The sequence below is a fragment of the Rattus norvegicus genome, chromosome 1 (assembly GCF_021556685.1).
Source record: "Rattus norvegicus strain SHRSP/BbbUtx chromosome 1, alternate assembly SHRSP_T2T, whole genome shotgun sequence".
In the NCBI taxonomy this organism is placed as follows: domain Eukaryota; kingdom Metazoa; phylum Chordata; class Mammalia; order Rodentia; family Muridae; genus Rattus; species Rattus norvegicus.
In genome coordinates this window covers 36,034,148-36,048,486 of record NC_141534.1, presented here as the reverse complement: position 1 = coordinate 36,048,486, position 14,339 = coordinate 36,034,148, and the positions used below count along the sequence as shown (strand labels likewise).

Below are 14,339 nucleotides of genomic sequence, written 5' to 3'. Positions count from 1 at the left end.
TCACACTTGCCTCTACTTGCCTTCCTTCTGAAAGCAGCTTCCTTTTAATTGTTCACAGTGAGAAGGCATCCTTAGCACCAGTTCTGCCCTTGGCACTTATGTCTGCAGAAGGTTAACAGCTGGTGGGCATTCTGTACATTTTCATAAGTTCAGTGTTTAATTAACAAGCGAATGCTAATCTCCTCAGCTCTTACGAAAACGGTAGGCTAGCCAGGCCCAGAGAATGAGCAGATAGGTGGCAGCACCATTGCTCCATGCCCACCATGGAGTATCTGTTCAATTCTATCTGGATGGCATTGTGGAAGACACACAACTCTTTCTAGGCAGTTATGCATTAATAGCTTTGCTGTTGATAGTTAAACAACCATTGCAGAACACTACAAACACTGAAATAACCCATTAGTGAGATGAGAATTTCTTCCTAAAGTTACAATGGGCTAATGGAGACTCTTATTCAAGTATTCCTTTATTGGATGTTCAAGAATATGTGTCCTAATTTGCATTTTCCTGAAGGTGAGGCAGTTGAACAACTTTGAAGATATTTATTATATTAGCCACTTGTGTTTCCTCTTCTCAGAACTACCTGTTTAGTTCATTGGCTAATTTATTGATTAGCAGGTTTATACTTTTTAGTGTTCAGTTTGTACATTTTTATACATTCTGGATATTAATCTATCAAAACTGACTATTATAGCTGATTTTATCCCATTGTATAGGCCGTCTATTTCCTCTACTAATTTTCTTTTATGTGATTTCCTATAATATCATCTGTCAATTCTTGGGTTACTTCCTGCACTACTGGAGTCTTGTTTCACAGATTTGTATCTATGCCTATAGCTTGAAGTGTTTCTTTTTTCCACTAGCAGTTCCATTTCAGTTTTTGACTTAAGAGCATGGATAAATTTGAGTTGATATTTGTATGGGGTTGGAATGGCTATCAAGAAAGTGAATGACAACACACGTTAGAGAGGATGTTTGGAAAGAGGAATTCATTGCTGGTGGGATTGTAAACTTGTGCAGCCAATACAGAAATTTGTGGTTCTCAAAACACTAAAAATAGAACCACCATATGACCCAGGTATACCACTCTGGACTTATACCCAAGGGTTTCTGTCGCTAACTAAAGAGACATTGGCACACCCATGTTTATTGCTGTGGACTTCACCACAGTAAGGTAATGAAATCAGCCTAGGTATTCATAAAAGAGAATGGTAAAAAGAAATGGTAAAAGAGAGTGAGTCTATGTGCTTTTCCACCCAGGGAAGGCTATGAATCATGGGAAACCATTCACATTCTCATATAGAGAGCATTCTATTTTTATTTTCTGTGATGGTATTTTACCTACACATATTTCCATGTACCTGCCTATTTCAGGCTGTGTATGCCTGATGTCCAGCCTAGGTAGCCTTCCCTATTTTCCCTTGTGTCCCGTGAACAAGATGAAACATTGGCTTATCTTCTGTCTCCATTTTGGCTTTCTAAGATAGCTTTCATACTGTTCTGGCTGGCTAGCAATACTTGCATAATATGGAACACTAAATGAAGAGATAATTTTCATATTTCAAACTAGTGGTTAGATAACATATGTTATAAAACTGTACAATAGTTGGCTTGAAATGCAAATAAGTAATACTTTTTTCCATTTGTTAGGTTTCAAAGTTTTATATCTTCACAAAGATTTAAAAGTCATGTTTAAGAATTTTTTTTTTGGTTCTTTTTTTCGGAGCTGGGGACCGAACCCAGGGCCTTGCGCTTCCTAGGCAAGCGCTCTACCACTGAGCTAAATCCCCAACCCCTTAAGAATATTTTAAGGGGCTGGCCAGATGGCTTAGTGGTTAAGAGAACTGGCTGATCTTCCAGAGGTCCTAAGTTTAATTCCCAACAACCACATGGTAGCTTACAACCATCTATAACTAGATCTGGTGCCCTCTTCTGGCCTGCAGGTGTTAAATAAATCTTTTTTTTTTTTTTTTTTTTTGGTTCTTTTTTTCCGGAACTGGGGACCGAACCCAGGGCCTTGCGCTTCCTAGGTAAGCGCTCTACCACTGAGCTAAATCCCCAGCCCCTAAATAAATCTTTAAGAAAACGTAGTTTAAAAAATATTTTAACTGTCCTTTACATGAAAACCCCATACTTGCATTCACTGCTACAAGTAGTCTGAAACTCAGAGATGTTTTAAAAACACTTGACAGAAAGAGATGAGCAAAACTTTGGAGTATTGTGGAGTGACACCTACATTTTTTTCTTGGTGCAGTGCTATATAATCATTTTCCCAGCTATTCAGAAGATTCAGGTAAGAGAATATTAAGTTTGAGGTCAGTCTAGACTACAGATTGAGGCTTCATCTCCAGAGCAAGGAAAAGGCCACCCACCACTTTAAGAGCAGTCCAATGAGTGTTTTGGTTGTTCATGCGATAACCTCAATTTACCCCTGAGGCTGTCTCTGTCACTGTCCTAACAGGTGCTAGAAACTATAGTTCTTCAAATATCCATCAATGATCCCCTTGCTTTTGAAAAAATGAAGTAAGTTGTTTCAATACAATGAAAACACTTCCAAAAGAAGTTCTATATTTGAAGCACCTACCAAAAGCTGTCCAGCGAAGCAGACAAAGAGGATGAAGATGAGGGAGAGAAATGCAGCTCCAAAGGAGAAGCCAAGGATGGACGTTCTACCAGGGGAGAAAAAAGCAACAGGTTAGTTCAGAGGTCATGTCCATCACTCTGGAAAGCACCAGAGTGATGCTTTTCACTCAACTATGAATTTACTAAATCAGGATTCTGACCCTCAATATTTTTTTTGAAAGATGAAAAATGAAACAAACTCAAATGAAATGTATGCCCTTGAAAGAGAGTCAAGGTGGAGCAATATACCACAACTGAGTGAACCAATCCCACAGCATTGTTACTTCATGGGAGAAAGGACCATTTCTATGTGGCTCACATTTTGTTTGACTTTGCAATATTCTGCCCAAATCTTCCCCTGAGTGGCCTCTTTCCTATTAGTCCTAGAATGCATTGTTTCTATGGATACCACCATGATTTCCCAGAACATCTCATCCTATCCTTATTTTTGGTGTCCTGAGAAAACTGAATTCCAGTGTCCTTCATACCTCCCACCCAGGTTCAATTTTATTCAGTGTGACACAGTTAAGTGTTTCCTGAGTTTCTAGGAGTTCATAGGACAGACCATGTGCCTGCTTGATCAAAACATGAACATGAAAGCACCCTGGGATCATATGAGAAGCATGTACACCAAGTGAGATCCACCCAGACAGCTTTCAGGTGAGCCTCACCTATAAGAACCACCTATCAGGGCTGCAGAGAAAGCTCAGTGGATAAAACACTTGTAAGGATGAAAACTAGAGTTTGTATCCTTAGCTCCCACTTAATAAACCAGGTGGGTATGTGTTCCTACCCATGTTCAGAAGGAGAGACAGTGGATCTCCAGGGTAAGTCAACTGATCAGACTAGCTGCATTGGTGAGATTCAGGTTCAACAAGAGATCTTTTCCCAGTAAATAAAGCAGAGAGCAATAGAAGACACCAAATGTCAACATCTGACCTCACATGCATTTACCCACAGGTCAGTGCACACACGGGGACACACACACACACATGGGGACACACACACACACACACACACACACACACACACGATAAAAAGAATTTTCTGTATTTCTGAGTAGTGCTTTAAATAATTTAAGAACTCAAAAATTTTAAAAGTCATTAAATCCCATCCTAGAATTCAGGACTAAGACAAGGGTTAGAAGCCATTCAATTCAAATGTAGCATCCACGCAGAGGCCATCATGGAAACTTCTGCCAACACAATTGTCTAGAAACAAACAAAAGATGTAGAAGATGTAGCACTGAAAGTGCATGGTGTTTTGCTGGCATGTATGTGAGTGTTAGACCTTGGGGTTAGAGACAGTTGTGAGCTGCCATGTGGGTGCTGGGATTTGAACTAGGGTCTTCTGGAAGAGTAGTCAGTGCCCGTAACCACTGAGGCTCGAAGGGACTGAAATAACAGATATAAATGACTAAATAAAACTGCAATTACACTTCCTGGACACAGCCTGAGACTCAGGAGCAGCAAGGTAAGCAGTTGGTGCAACACTTCAAAACCTTATAACTGAGCACAATCTCTCCACTCACTATCCCATTCCCCTACACTATTTCAAGACATGATTATGGCTGCCTTAACAAGAGCTGTAAGCTTCAGTTCAAACCAACACTGAGCAGTGAGGCATGGTGCTTTCATAAAAGACCCTTATAAGACAGTGTATGTATTTCAGACCTAGATTTTGACTGGCATCATATGCCATCAAACTTCAACTACATAAAAAGGAGTGAGATGGGATCTCAGGGCTTTGTAGAATCTAGCAGAGGAAAATGCTATGAGCTCTCTAAATCATCTTATTCAGAACGTTATCCCCGCAAAGACTACTCCAGGTCTAACTCCCTGGTGAGAAGCCAGTAAAGATCCTGGATATCAGCCTCTGCCTAAGGCTACCAAACACTACCAGAAATCCTCCTTAGGGGAAGGGGTGTGTGCAGTGTGCATCTCAGAGGTAGCAGGCAGCCATAATTATTAGTGGATCCCTCCACAAAACAAGAAAGCAGGATGGGTTCTTCTATGGACGATAAAGGTTCTACCTCCATCAGGTCACATGCACACCATGTCCATGTATTCTTTAATTAAAAATTATTTATTTTATATGTATAAATGTTTTCTGCAGGTATGTATTTATGTATATCATGCATATGGCCACTGTCAGTGGTAGTCAGAAGATGGCACTGCATCCTTTGGAGTTAGAGATAGGGATGGATGTTAGCTTTGGGAACACAGATCCTTTGCAAGAACAGTAAGTGCTGAAGAGCAATCTCTTCAGCCTCTGTGCAATTGTGATGGCTATTTCCAATTGTTAATGTGACTATATCTGGCACGAACTACAATCTAGAAATGGAAGGCACACCTGTGATCCAGATCTTGAGGCTGGAAAACACAGGTTTTTGATCCAGATCTTGAGCTATAATGGTCATGAAAAGTTTAGTCCCCAGCAAGGTGGTACATGCCTTTAATGCCAGGAGACAGAGGCCAGCAGATCTCTGAGATCAAGGCCAGCCTGGGATATTCCAACTCCCAAGTAAAGAGCAGCTTAGGTCCAGTCACGATGGCACATACCTTTAATCTTGGCTATACCTTTTGCTGGAGGCCTACATAAGGACATTGGAAGAAGGAGGGCTCTCTCTTTTTTGCCTGTTTGCACTTACTTGTCAACACATCTGTTGGAACCTACTTCTTCAGGATTTCAGTTTATGCAGAAGACCAGCTGAAACACCTAGCCTTTCGATACTGAGCAACTACTACATTCACAGACTTCCCACTCACGGCTACCCATTGTTGGGTTAATTGGGCTACAGATGGTAAATCATTCCCTTAATATACAGAGACATTCCATAAGTTCTGTGACTCTAAGGAATTCTAATACAGCAATTATATTTTTGATTGGCAGCTGTTTTTACTAGGAGACATTCTATAATTCTGCTCTTTTCTTGATTGTGTTTCTTGGGTCAATCTTGATAATGCCACTAGGAAATTAGCTATTTATTTGGATTTTCAAATGGAAAAATTCTATGTAACATCTATAACACAATTCCTGAACCTGAGGCTCAGGGATCATTGTGACAAAGAAGAGATTGTTAAAATGAGATGAATGGGAAATTTGCTCTAAGATTGTTTTCCTAGAAATGTCACAGAGGCAGTGTACACTCATCTATGTGGATACCTAAACAAGACCTGAATAACAACACTACCAATAGACATGCTAACGTAGAAAGGAAAGCTCATGAGTTTTCAACACTAGACAAAGAACCATGGCAACTGGGAATGCTGAGAGCCAGAGAAAGGGTCTTCCCCAAGAGAGAGCTGCCTGCTCCCAGAATTGGCTATCCGTATCATGTGATTAACCCTGAGATCTTATGCAATAGCAATTAAAGAAAAAAAGGTCATGAATTTGAGTGAGGACAAAGGGGGCCGGGGCAGGAGTATAGGAGGAGATAGAAGATAATGTGATTGGAAGGAAGAAATAGAATAAGGAAAATAATTTCAAAAATAAGTTACAAAAAATCTGATATAACATTGTCTTAAAATGTAAAAAATCTTATAATTGTAATAATTTCATCTTAATGTTTAATTTTTTAAATAAAATCTGAATGAGTCTTGAAACTTTGCATATTTTCCTGAACTCATGACTTTAGTTTTTGTTCTACTATTAAGGACTATGATTTCTATTCATTTTCTACACTACTAGCATCCAATTCAAATTAAAATAACTTTATTGAAACTTACACTGTTCTTTTTTCTTGACTTTCATTTATTAGCAATATTTTATATTTTCCAATAAATGTATTTAAGGACACAAATATTCCAGCAATTATTTTTTAGTCAAATCCTACAGCTGTTGATTTATAGCTACTCATTGTCACTCTTTTCTATAAGCTTATAATTTCAATTTCCATATTCTTGTAATATGAGAATAATTAAAGCTATGATTATCAAATTCTACAGGGTAGCTATTTTTAGTTGGCCCTTATTATTTCTAATTTCATTATAGCTGAACAGAAACTAAAATTATTTTTGCAATGTGTGTGATAAATATTTGTACTATTTGACATTTGTACTATGTCATAGGCATTTGGAAAAAGATGTTTATTTTATTTATTGTTGGCAACAGGGTGTGTGATCTACAAACTTTTATTGAGATAAACTGAGAAGTTAGTAAATTTCTCCAGAGGCTGACTCACTTGACCTGTGAATGTTAGAGTGTAAAAGTATTTTATACTAGGAGACTGGGCTTGTCAATATATCTGAACATTTCAATAAATTTCCTTTTTTTCTTCCAAAGAGATGCTGGAGTCCATAGAGAGTTATGATTGCTAAATTTCTTAGTGATTACATCATAATAAAACTCAAGTGTCCAAGAGAGGGAATCAAACAACAGTCCTGCCAAGCTCAATGCCTGTGAAGTCCAACGGTGCCCAGCACAGTAGGGTAGCCCTAATGGCACGAAGGGCACAACAGTGCCATGCATACTTTGGTGATAAATAAAATGCATTGTTGTGGAGTCTAGTCCCAGTAGACACGTCTATAGTACAACTCCCGCCCCTAAGGCTCAGGGAACATCAGAAAAGGTGGCAAAAAGATTTGTAAGAGCCAGAGGACCAGGGAGTTTGCTGTGAGGTTGTGTCTCCTGGTAATTTCAGAAGCTACATTCACAAAGGACCAACAACATGACTACTTAAACCTGAGCTGAGCAAGGATGACAATAGACATGGTAAGATAGACCAAGAAAACCTCAGCCCTCCATAAAGGCAACTAAGAAATCCTTAAGAGTACAACAAATCGTCTTCCTCAGTGAAGAGCACACCAATTGCTTATCCAATACCAAGCAGCCATTCATGAAGGCATGTACCTACAAGAGACACTGGACAGACTGAGCAGGTCATATTTATGTAATTAGAAATGTATAAATTAGAAATTTATATCAACAATGAAAAAAGAGGCCAGGAGTTTGAAAGAGAGCAAGGAGTTTGGAGGCAGTAAATTAAAGGGTGAAATGATATAATTGTAATCTTAAAAAATAGTTTAAAAACCAATGTTTGGCTTTATTAATTTTCTTTCTTAATTATTTTCTATTTTATTGACTTTAAAAATATTATCTATTTTCCTTTACTTGTTTAATTCTAATTTGTCCATGTCTTTCTGCTGTTATGAGTTGGAAGATTTAAATGATTAATTTTTTTCTAATCTAATGCAAGCAAAGGTAGTAATTTCTACCCATATCTTACTATATTACTAGCTATACTTCACCTATTTTAATATGTGACCTGTTACTATTTAAACACTTAAAAATTTCTCTTATAATTTCTTAGTAGACTTGTGGGTTATTCACAGGCAAATAGTTTAGGCTCAAATACACAGGGATATTTTTAGATATTTAGATATAAGTATTTATTTCATATTTGATAGTGATAAATCTATATAACTTTAAATTAATTCAATATTTATCAGATCTTTTAAGGGTTTTTCTGGGTTTGTAGAAGTTATATATTTGCCAATATTTCATGTATAGTTGGAGAAAATATGTTTTATGGTTTGTTTTATTGTTCCATGAAACAGTAATCACGAAGCTGATAATTTTATTCCAATACCCAACCTTCTTTGTAGAACAAGGGGACAGATCAGCTTTGAGAGCATTCAAAGGTGCTATGCAAGCTGCCAATGGAGGAAAACAATAAAAAATCCTAGATAGTTGTAAAGCCTATGAACCATAGTAATGACGAACTGTGTAAGATACTCCTAGCTTTACAAAAGTGACATATTAATCTTGGTGGTAACCCAGATTTATTGGACTTATGAGTACTTACTAGGAGGGCATCCAACTAAAACCTAGTCAAATAAACTTTTCTTTGCTGGAGAGACCCTAGAAAAGAACTTATTGATATCATTTTCCTAAATTCTTATTTATTTATTTTTATTGGATATTTTATTTACATTTCAAATGTTATTCCTATTCCCAGTTTCCTAACCATAAATCCCCTATCCCATTCCCACTCCCCTTTCTTTGTCTTCTTTTTTTAAAAATTATTTTTATTTTTGTTTTTTAAAATTTTTATGGGATATATTTATTCACATTTCAAAAGTTATTCCCTTAACCAGTTTTCTGTCCATAGCCCCCTATCCCCTCCGCCTCCACCATGAGGGTATTTCCCCCCATCAAGCACCCCTTACCACCACCACCCGATATTCCCCTGCACTGGTGGTCCAACGTTGGCAGGACCAAGGGCCTCCCCTTCACTGGTGCCCCAACAAGGCGGTCTTCCCCTACATACGCAGTTGGAGCCAGGGTCAGTCAGTCCATGAATAGTCTTTGGGTAGTGGTTTAGTCTGTGGAAGCTCTGGTTGGTTGGCATTGTTATTCTTATGGGGTTGCAAGCACCTTCAGATCTTTTAATCCTTTCTTTAATTCCTCCAATGGGGGTCCTGTTCTCACTTCAGTGGTTTGCTGCTAGCATTTGCCTCTGTATTTGACATGCTCTGGTTGCTTCTCTCAGGAGAGATCTATATCCAGTTCCTGTCAGCATGCACTTCTTAGCTTTTTCAATCTTATCTAGTTTTGGTGGCTGTATATATATGGACCACATGTCAGGGCAGTCTCCGAATGGCCATTCCTTCAGTCTCTGCTGTAAACTTTGTCTCCATATTCCCTCCTATGGACATTTTTGTTCCCCATTTTTTTTTGGTTCTTTTTTTCGGAGCTGGGGACCGAACCCAGGGCTTTGCGCTTCCTAGGTAAGCGCTCTACCACTGAGCTAAATCCCCAGCCCCTGTTCCCCATTTTAAGAAGGAGTAAAGAACACCCATTTGGTCATCCTTCTTCTTGAGCTTTATGTGGTCTGTGGATTGCATCTTGGGTAATTCAAGCTTTTGGGCTAATATCCACTTATCAATGAGTGCATACCATGTGTGTTTTTCTGTGATTGGGTTACAACACTCAGGATGATATTTTCTACTTCATTCATTTGTCTATGAATTTCATGAAGTCATTGTTTTTGATCTCTGAGTAGTATTCCATTGTGTAGATGTACCACATTTTCTGAATCTATTCCTCTGTTGAAGGGCATCTGGGTTCTTTCCAGCTTCTGGCTATTATAAATAAGGCTGCTATAACATAGTGGAGCATGTGTCTTTGTTGGATGTTGGAGCATCTTTTGGGTATATGCCCAGGAGAGGTATAGCTGGGTCTTCAGGTAGTGGAATGTCCAATTTTCTGAGGAACCTCCAGCCTGATTTCCAGAATGGTTGTACCAGTTTGCAATCCCTCTAACAATGGAGGAGTGTTCCTCTTTCTCTACATCCTCGCCAGCACCTGCAGTCAGTCGCTGGAGTTTTTGATCTTAGCCATGCTGACTGGTTTGAGGTGGAATCCCAGGGTTGTTTTGATTTGCATTTCCCTGATGACTAAGGATGTTGAACATTTCTTTAGGTGCTTCTCAACCATTTGATATTCCTCAGCTGAGAATTCTTTGTTTAGCTCTGTATCCCATTTTTAATAGGGTTATTTGGCTCTCTAGAGTCTAACTTCTTGGGTTCTTTGTATATTTTGGATATTAGCCCTCAATCAGATGTAGGACTGGTAAAGATCTTTTCTCAATCTGTTGGTTGCCGTTTTGTCCTAACAACAGTGTCCTTTGCCTTACAGAAACTTTGCAGTTTTATGAGGTTCCATTTGATGATTCTTGATCTTAGAGCATAAGCCATTGGTGTTTTGTTCAGGAAAATACCCCCAGTGCCCATGTTTTCCAGACTCTTCCCCACTTTTTCTTCTATTAGTTTGAGTGTATCTGGCTTGATGTGGAGGTCCTTGATCCACTTGGACTTAAGCTTTGTACAGGGTGATAAGCATGGATCGATCTGCATTCTTCTACATGCTGATCTACAGTTGAACCAGCACCATTTGCTGAAAATGCTATCTTTTTTTCCATTGGATGGTTTTGGCTCCTTTGTCAAAAATCAAGTGCCCATAGGTGTGTGGGTTCATTTCTGGGTCTTCAATTCTATTCCTCTGATCTACCTGCCTGTCTCTGTGTCAATATCATGCAGTTTTTATCACTATTGTTCTGGAACACTGCTTGAGGTCAGGGATGGTGATTCCCCCAGAAGTTCTTTTATTTTTTTAATATAGTTTTCCCTATCCTGGTTTCTTTTTTTTTTTTTTTATTCCAAACTGATCTGCAAATTGCTCTTTCTATCTCTATGAAGAATTTACTTGGAATTTTGATGGGGATTATGTTGAATCTGTTCATTGCTTTTGAGAAAATGGCCATCTTTACTATATTAATCCTGACAATCCATGAGCATGGGAGGTCTTTCCATCTTGAGATCTTCTTCAATTTTCTTCAGAGACCTGAAGTTTTTGTCATACAGATCTTTCACTTGCTTTTCCAAAGTCACACCAAGGTATTTTATATTATTTGGGACAACTGTGAAGGGTGTCATTTCCCCAATTTCTTATCCATTGAGTATAGGAAGGCTACAGATTTCTTCGAGTTAATTTTATACCCAGCCACTTTGCTCAAGTTGTTTATATATAGTAGTTTATAGGTTTACTAGTTCTCTGATGGAACATTTGGGGTTACTTAAGTATACTATCATAGCATTTGCAAATAGTGATATTTTGACTTTTTCCATTCCAATTTGTATCCCTTGGACATCCTTTTGTTTTCTGATTTTTTCTGGGTAGTATTTCAAGTACTATATTGAATAAGTAGGGTGAGAGTGGGCAGCCTTGTTTAGTCCCTGATTTTAGTGGCATTGTTTCAAGTTTCTCTCCATTTAGTTTGATGTTAGCTACTGGTTTGCTGTATATTGCTTTTACTATGTTTAGGTATGGGCCTTGAATTCCTGATCTTTCCAGCACTCTTATCATGAATGGCTGTTCAATATTGTCAGAAGCTTTCTCAGCATCCAATCATGTAGTATTTTTCTTTGACTTTGTTTATGTATTAAATTATGTTGATGAATTTCTGTATATTGAACCATCCCTGCATCCCTGGGATGAAGCCTACTTGATCATGATGGATGATCATTATGATGTGTTCTTGGATTCAGTTTGCAAGAATTATATTGAGTATTTTTTCATTGATATTCATAAGGGAAATTGGTCTCAAGTTCTCTTTCTTTGCTGGGTCTTTTTGTGGTTTAGATATAAGAGTAATTGTGGCTTCACAGAATTTGGTAGTGCTCTGTCTGTTTTTATTTTGTAGAATATTTTGGACAGTATTGGTATGAGGTCTTCTCTGAAGGTCTGATAGAATTCTGCACTAAACCCATCTAGTCCTGGTCTCTTTTTGGTTGTGAGACTTTTAATAACTGCTTCTATTTCTTTAGTAGCTCTGGGTTTTTTTTTAGATGGTTTGTGTGATCCTGATTTAACTTTGGTACCTGGTATCTGTCTAGAAAATTGTCCATTTTCTCCAGAATTTCCAGTTTTGTTGAATATACGCTTTTGTAATAGGCTCGGGTGATGTTTTGAATTTCCTCAGATTCTGGTTTTATGTCTCCATTTTCATTTCTGATTTTCTTTTTTTTTTTGCATAAAGTATAAATCATTTATTTTCCTTCTAATCCTTTGCTCAGTACATAGATGGCTTTTCTTCACCCTTTGGGTTGACAATTTTCTCTAGGTTGCTGCTGATGATGTGATGAAGCTCAGCATAGAAGGCTCTCAGGTCTAGCACCATGGCCCTAAGCGCCCCATAGGCTGCTTCATCTCGCTCGTGCACCAAGGCCCGGTAATCCATTACATGGGTGTCCTTGGAGGCCTTGGCTACAGCATCCCCACGCTCTGAGAAATACTTGGAGATGGCTGTCTGGAAGGCTTCCACTTTGGTCTTGACAGCATTCACTCTCTCCAGCACCTTCTCCTGAATTGCCACCCCAAAATCATTTCCGTCCTCAATCTTGGGGATCAGGTGCTGGATCCATGTGATTACCAGAATGCACTTCTCTTTGAGAGTCCAGACTTCTGGCTTAACCAAGGCAAGCAGGGCCAGAAGCTTCTCATTCCCAGGGAGGAAGCCACACTTAGGGACTTCTTTCTTCTCCTGCTCGGTTTCCATCTCATCATCCTTGGGTGGGGGATCTGGGATAGGGATGTCCAGAGGAGCCCGGAGGGAGGAGAGGTCAGCCACATTGAGGGAATCCTCTTGCAAGAGCTGACTCAGGGATATGATTTTCCGTGGCAAGAAAGTGCAAAGGAAGTCCTCAGCCTCCTGGAAAAGATTTTGTCTGAAGGCATCCACCTGTTTACGGGCTTCTCCACTCAAGCGAACCCCACAAGGCTTGGCCATGCTTCCCCACTTGCCAGCTCTCGAATCTGGGATAGCAGCCCCAGCTTTCGCTTTCACTCTCCCCATTTCTGATTTTCTTAATTTGGATACACTCTCTGTGCCCTCTGGTTAGTCTGGCTAACGGTTTATCTATCTTGTTGATTTTCTCCAAGTACCATCTCCTCATTTTGTTGATTTTTTTGTATAGTTCTTTTTGTTTCTACTTGGCTGAATACAGTCCTGAGTTTGATTATTTCCTGTTGTCTACTCCTTTTTGGTCTATTTGCTTCTTTTTGTTCTAGAGATTTCAAGTGTGCTGTCTAGCTACTAATAAATGCTCTCTCCAGTTTCTTTTTGGAGGCACTCAGGGCTATGAGTTTTCCTCTTAGCCCATAAGTTTGGGTGTGTTGTGCCTTCATTTTCATTAAATTCTAAGAAGTCTTTAATTTCTTTCTTTCTTCCTTCACCAAGTTATCATTGAGTAGACCGTTGTTCAAGTTCCATGTATATGTGGGCGTTCTGTCATTACTGTTGTTATTGAAGACCAGACTTAGTCCATGGTGATGTGATAGAATGCATGGGATTCTTTCTATCTTTCTCTATCTGTTGAGGCCTGTTTTGCAATATGGTCAATTTTGGAGAAGGTACCATGGGGTGCTGAGAAGAAGGTGTATCCTTTTGTTTCAGGATGGAATGTTCTATAAATATCTGTTAAATCCATTTGTTTCATGACTTCTGTTAGTCTCTGTTTAATTTCTGTTTCCATGATTTGTCCATTGATGTAAGCAAGGTGTTGAAATCTCCTACTACTATTGTGTGAGGTGCAATGTGTGATTTGAGTTTTAGCAGGTTTTCTTTTATGAACGTAGGTGCCCTTGCATTTGAAGCCTAGATATTTAGGATTCAGAGTTCATTTCAGTGGATTTTTTCTTTGATGAATATGAAGTGTCCTTCCTTATCTTTTTTGATGACTTTTGGTTGAAAGTCAATTTTATTCTATAGTAAATTGGCTACTCCAGTTGTTTCTTCAGACCATTTGCTTGGAAAGTTTTTACTCTGAGACAGTGTCTGTCTTTGTTTCTGAGGTATGTTTCCTGTATGCAGCAAGATGCTGGGTCCTCTTTATGTATCTAGTCTGTTAGTCTTTTTATTGGGGAATTGACTCCATTGATGTTGAGAGATATTAAGGAATAGTGATTATTGCTTCCTCTTATTTTTATTGTTAGAGGTGGAATTATGTTTGTGTGTCTCTCCTCTTTTGGGTCTGTTGCAAAGAGATTAATTTTTGCTTTTTTTAGGGTGTAGTTTCCCTCCTCGTGCTGGAGTTTTCCATCTATTATCCTTTGTAGGGCTGGATTTGTAGAAAGATATTGTGTAAATTTGGTTTTGCCATGGAATAACTAGGTTTCTCCATCTCTGTTAATTGAGAGTTTTGCCTGAAATAGTA

At 38.7% G+C, this 14,339-nt stretch overlaps 2 protein-coding genes across 4 annotated transcripts in view; both read right to left on the bottom strand.

Moving 5' to 3' along the window:
- Positions 1–14,339, bottom strand: part of Adcy2 (adenylate cyclase 2) — a 446,582-nt gene that overhangs the window by 87,053 nt on the left and 345,190 nt on the right. For all 3 annotated transcript variants that reach the window (XR_015642825.1, NM_031007.3, XM_087593668.1), the window contains 1 exon segment: positions 2,585–2,669. Coding sequence is in view for 2 of the 3 variants with exons in the window: in NM_031007.3 (NP_112269.2) it covers positions 2,585–2,669 (85 nt within the window). In the remaining variant the exon portion in view is untranslated.
- On the bottom strand, positions 12,140–12,941 carry LOC100362709 (proteasome activator complex subunit 2-like). The gene has a single exon (XM_087598092.1). The coding sequence runs from the start codon at positions 12,911–12,913 to the stop codon at positions 12,197–12,199; it is 717 nt and encodes a 238-aa protein (XP_087454218.1). The 5' UTR covers positions 12,914–12,941; the 3' UTR covers positions 12,140–12,196.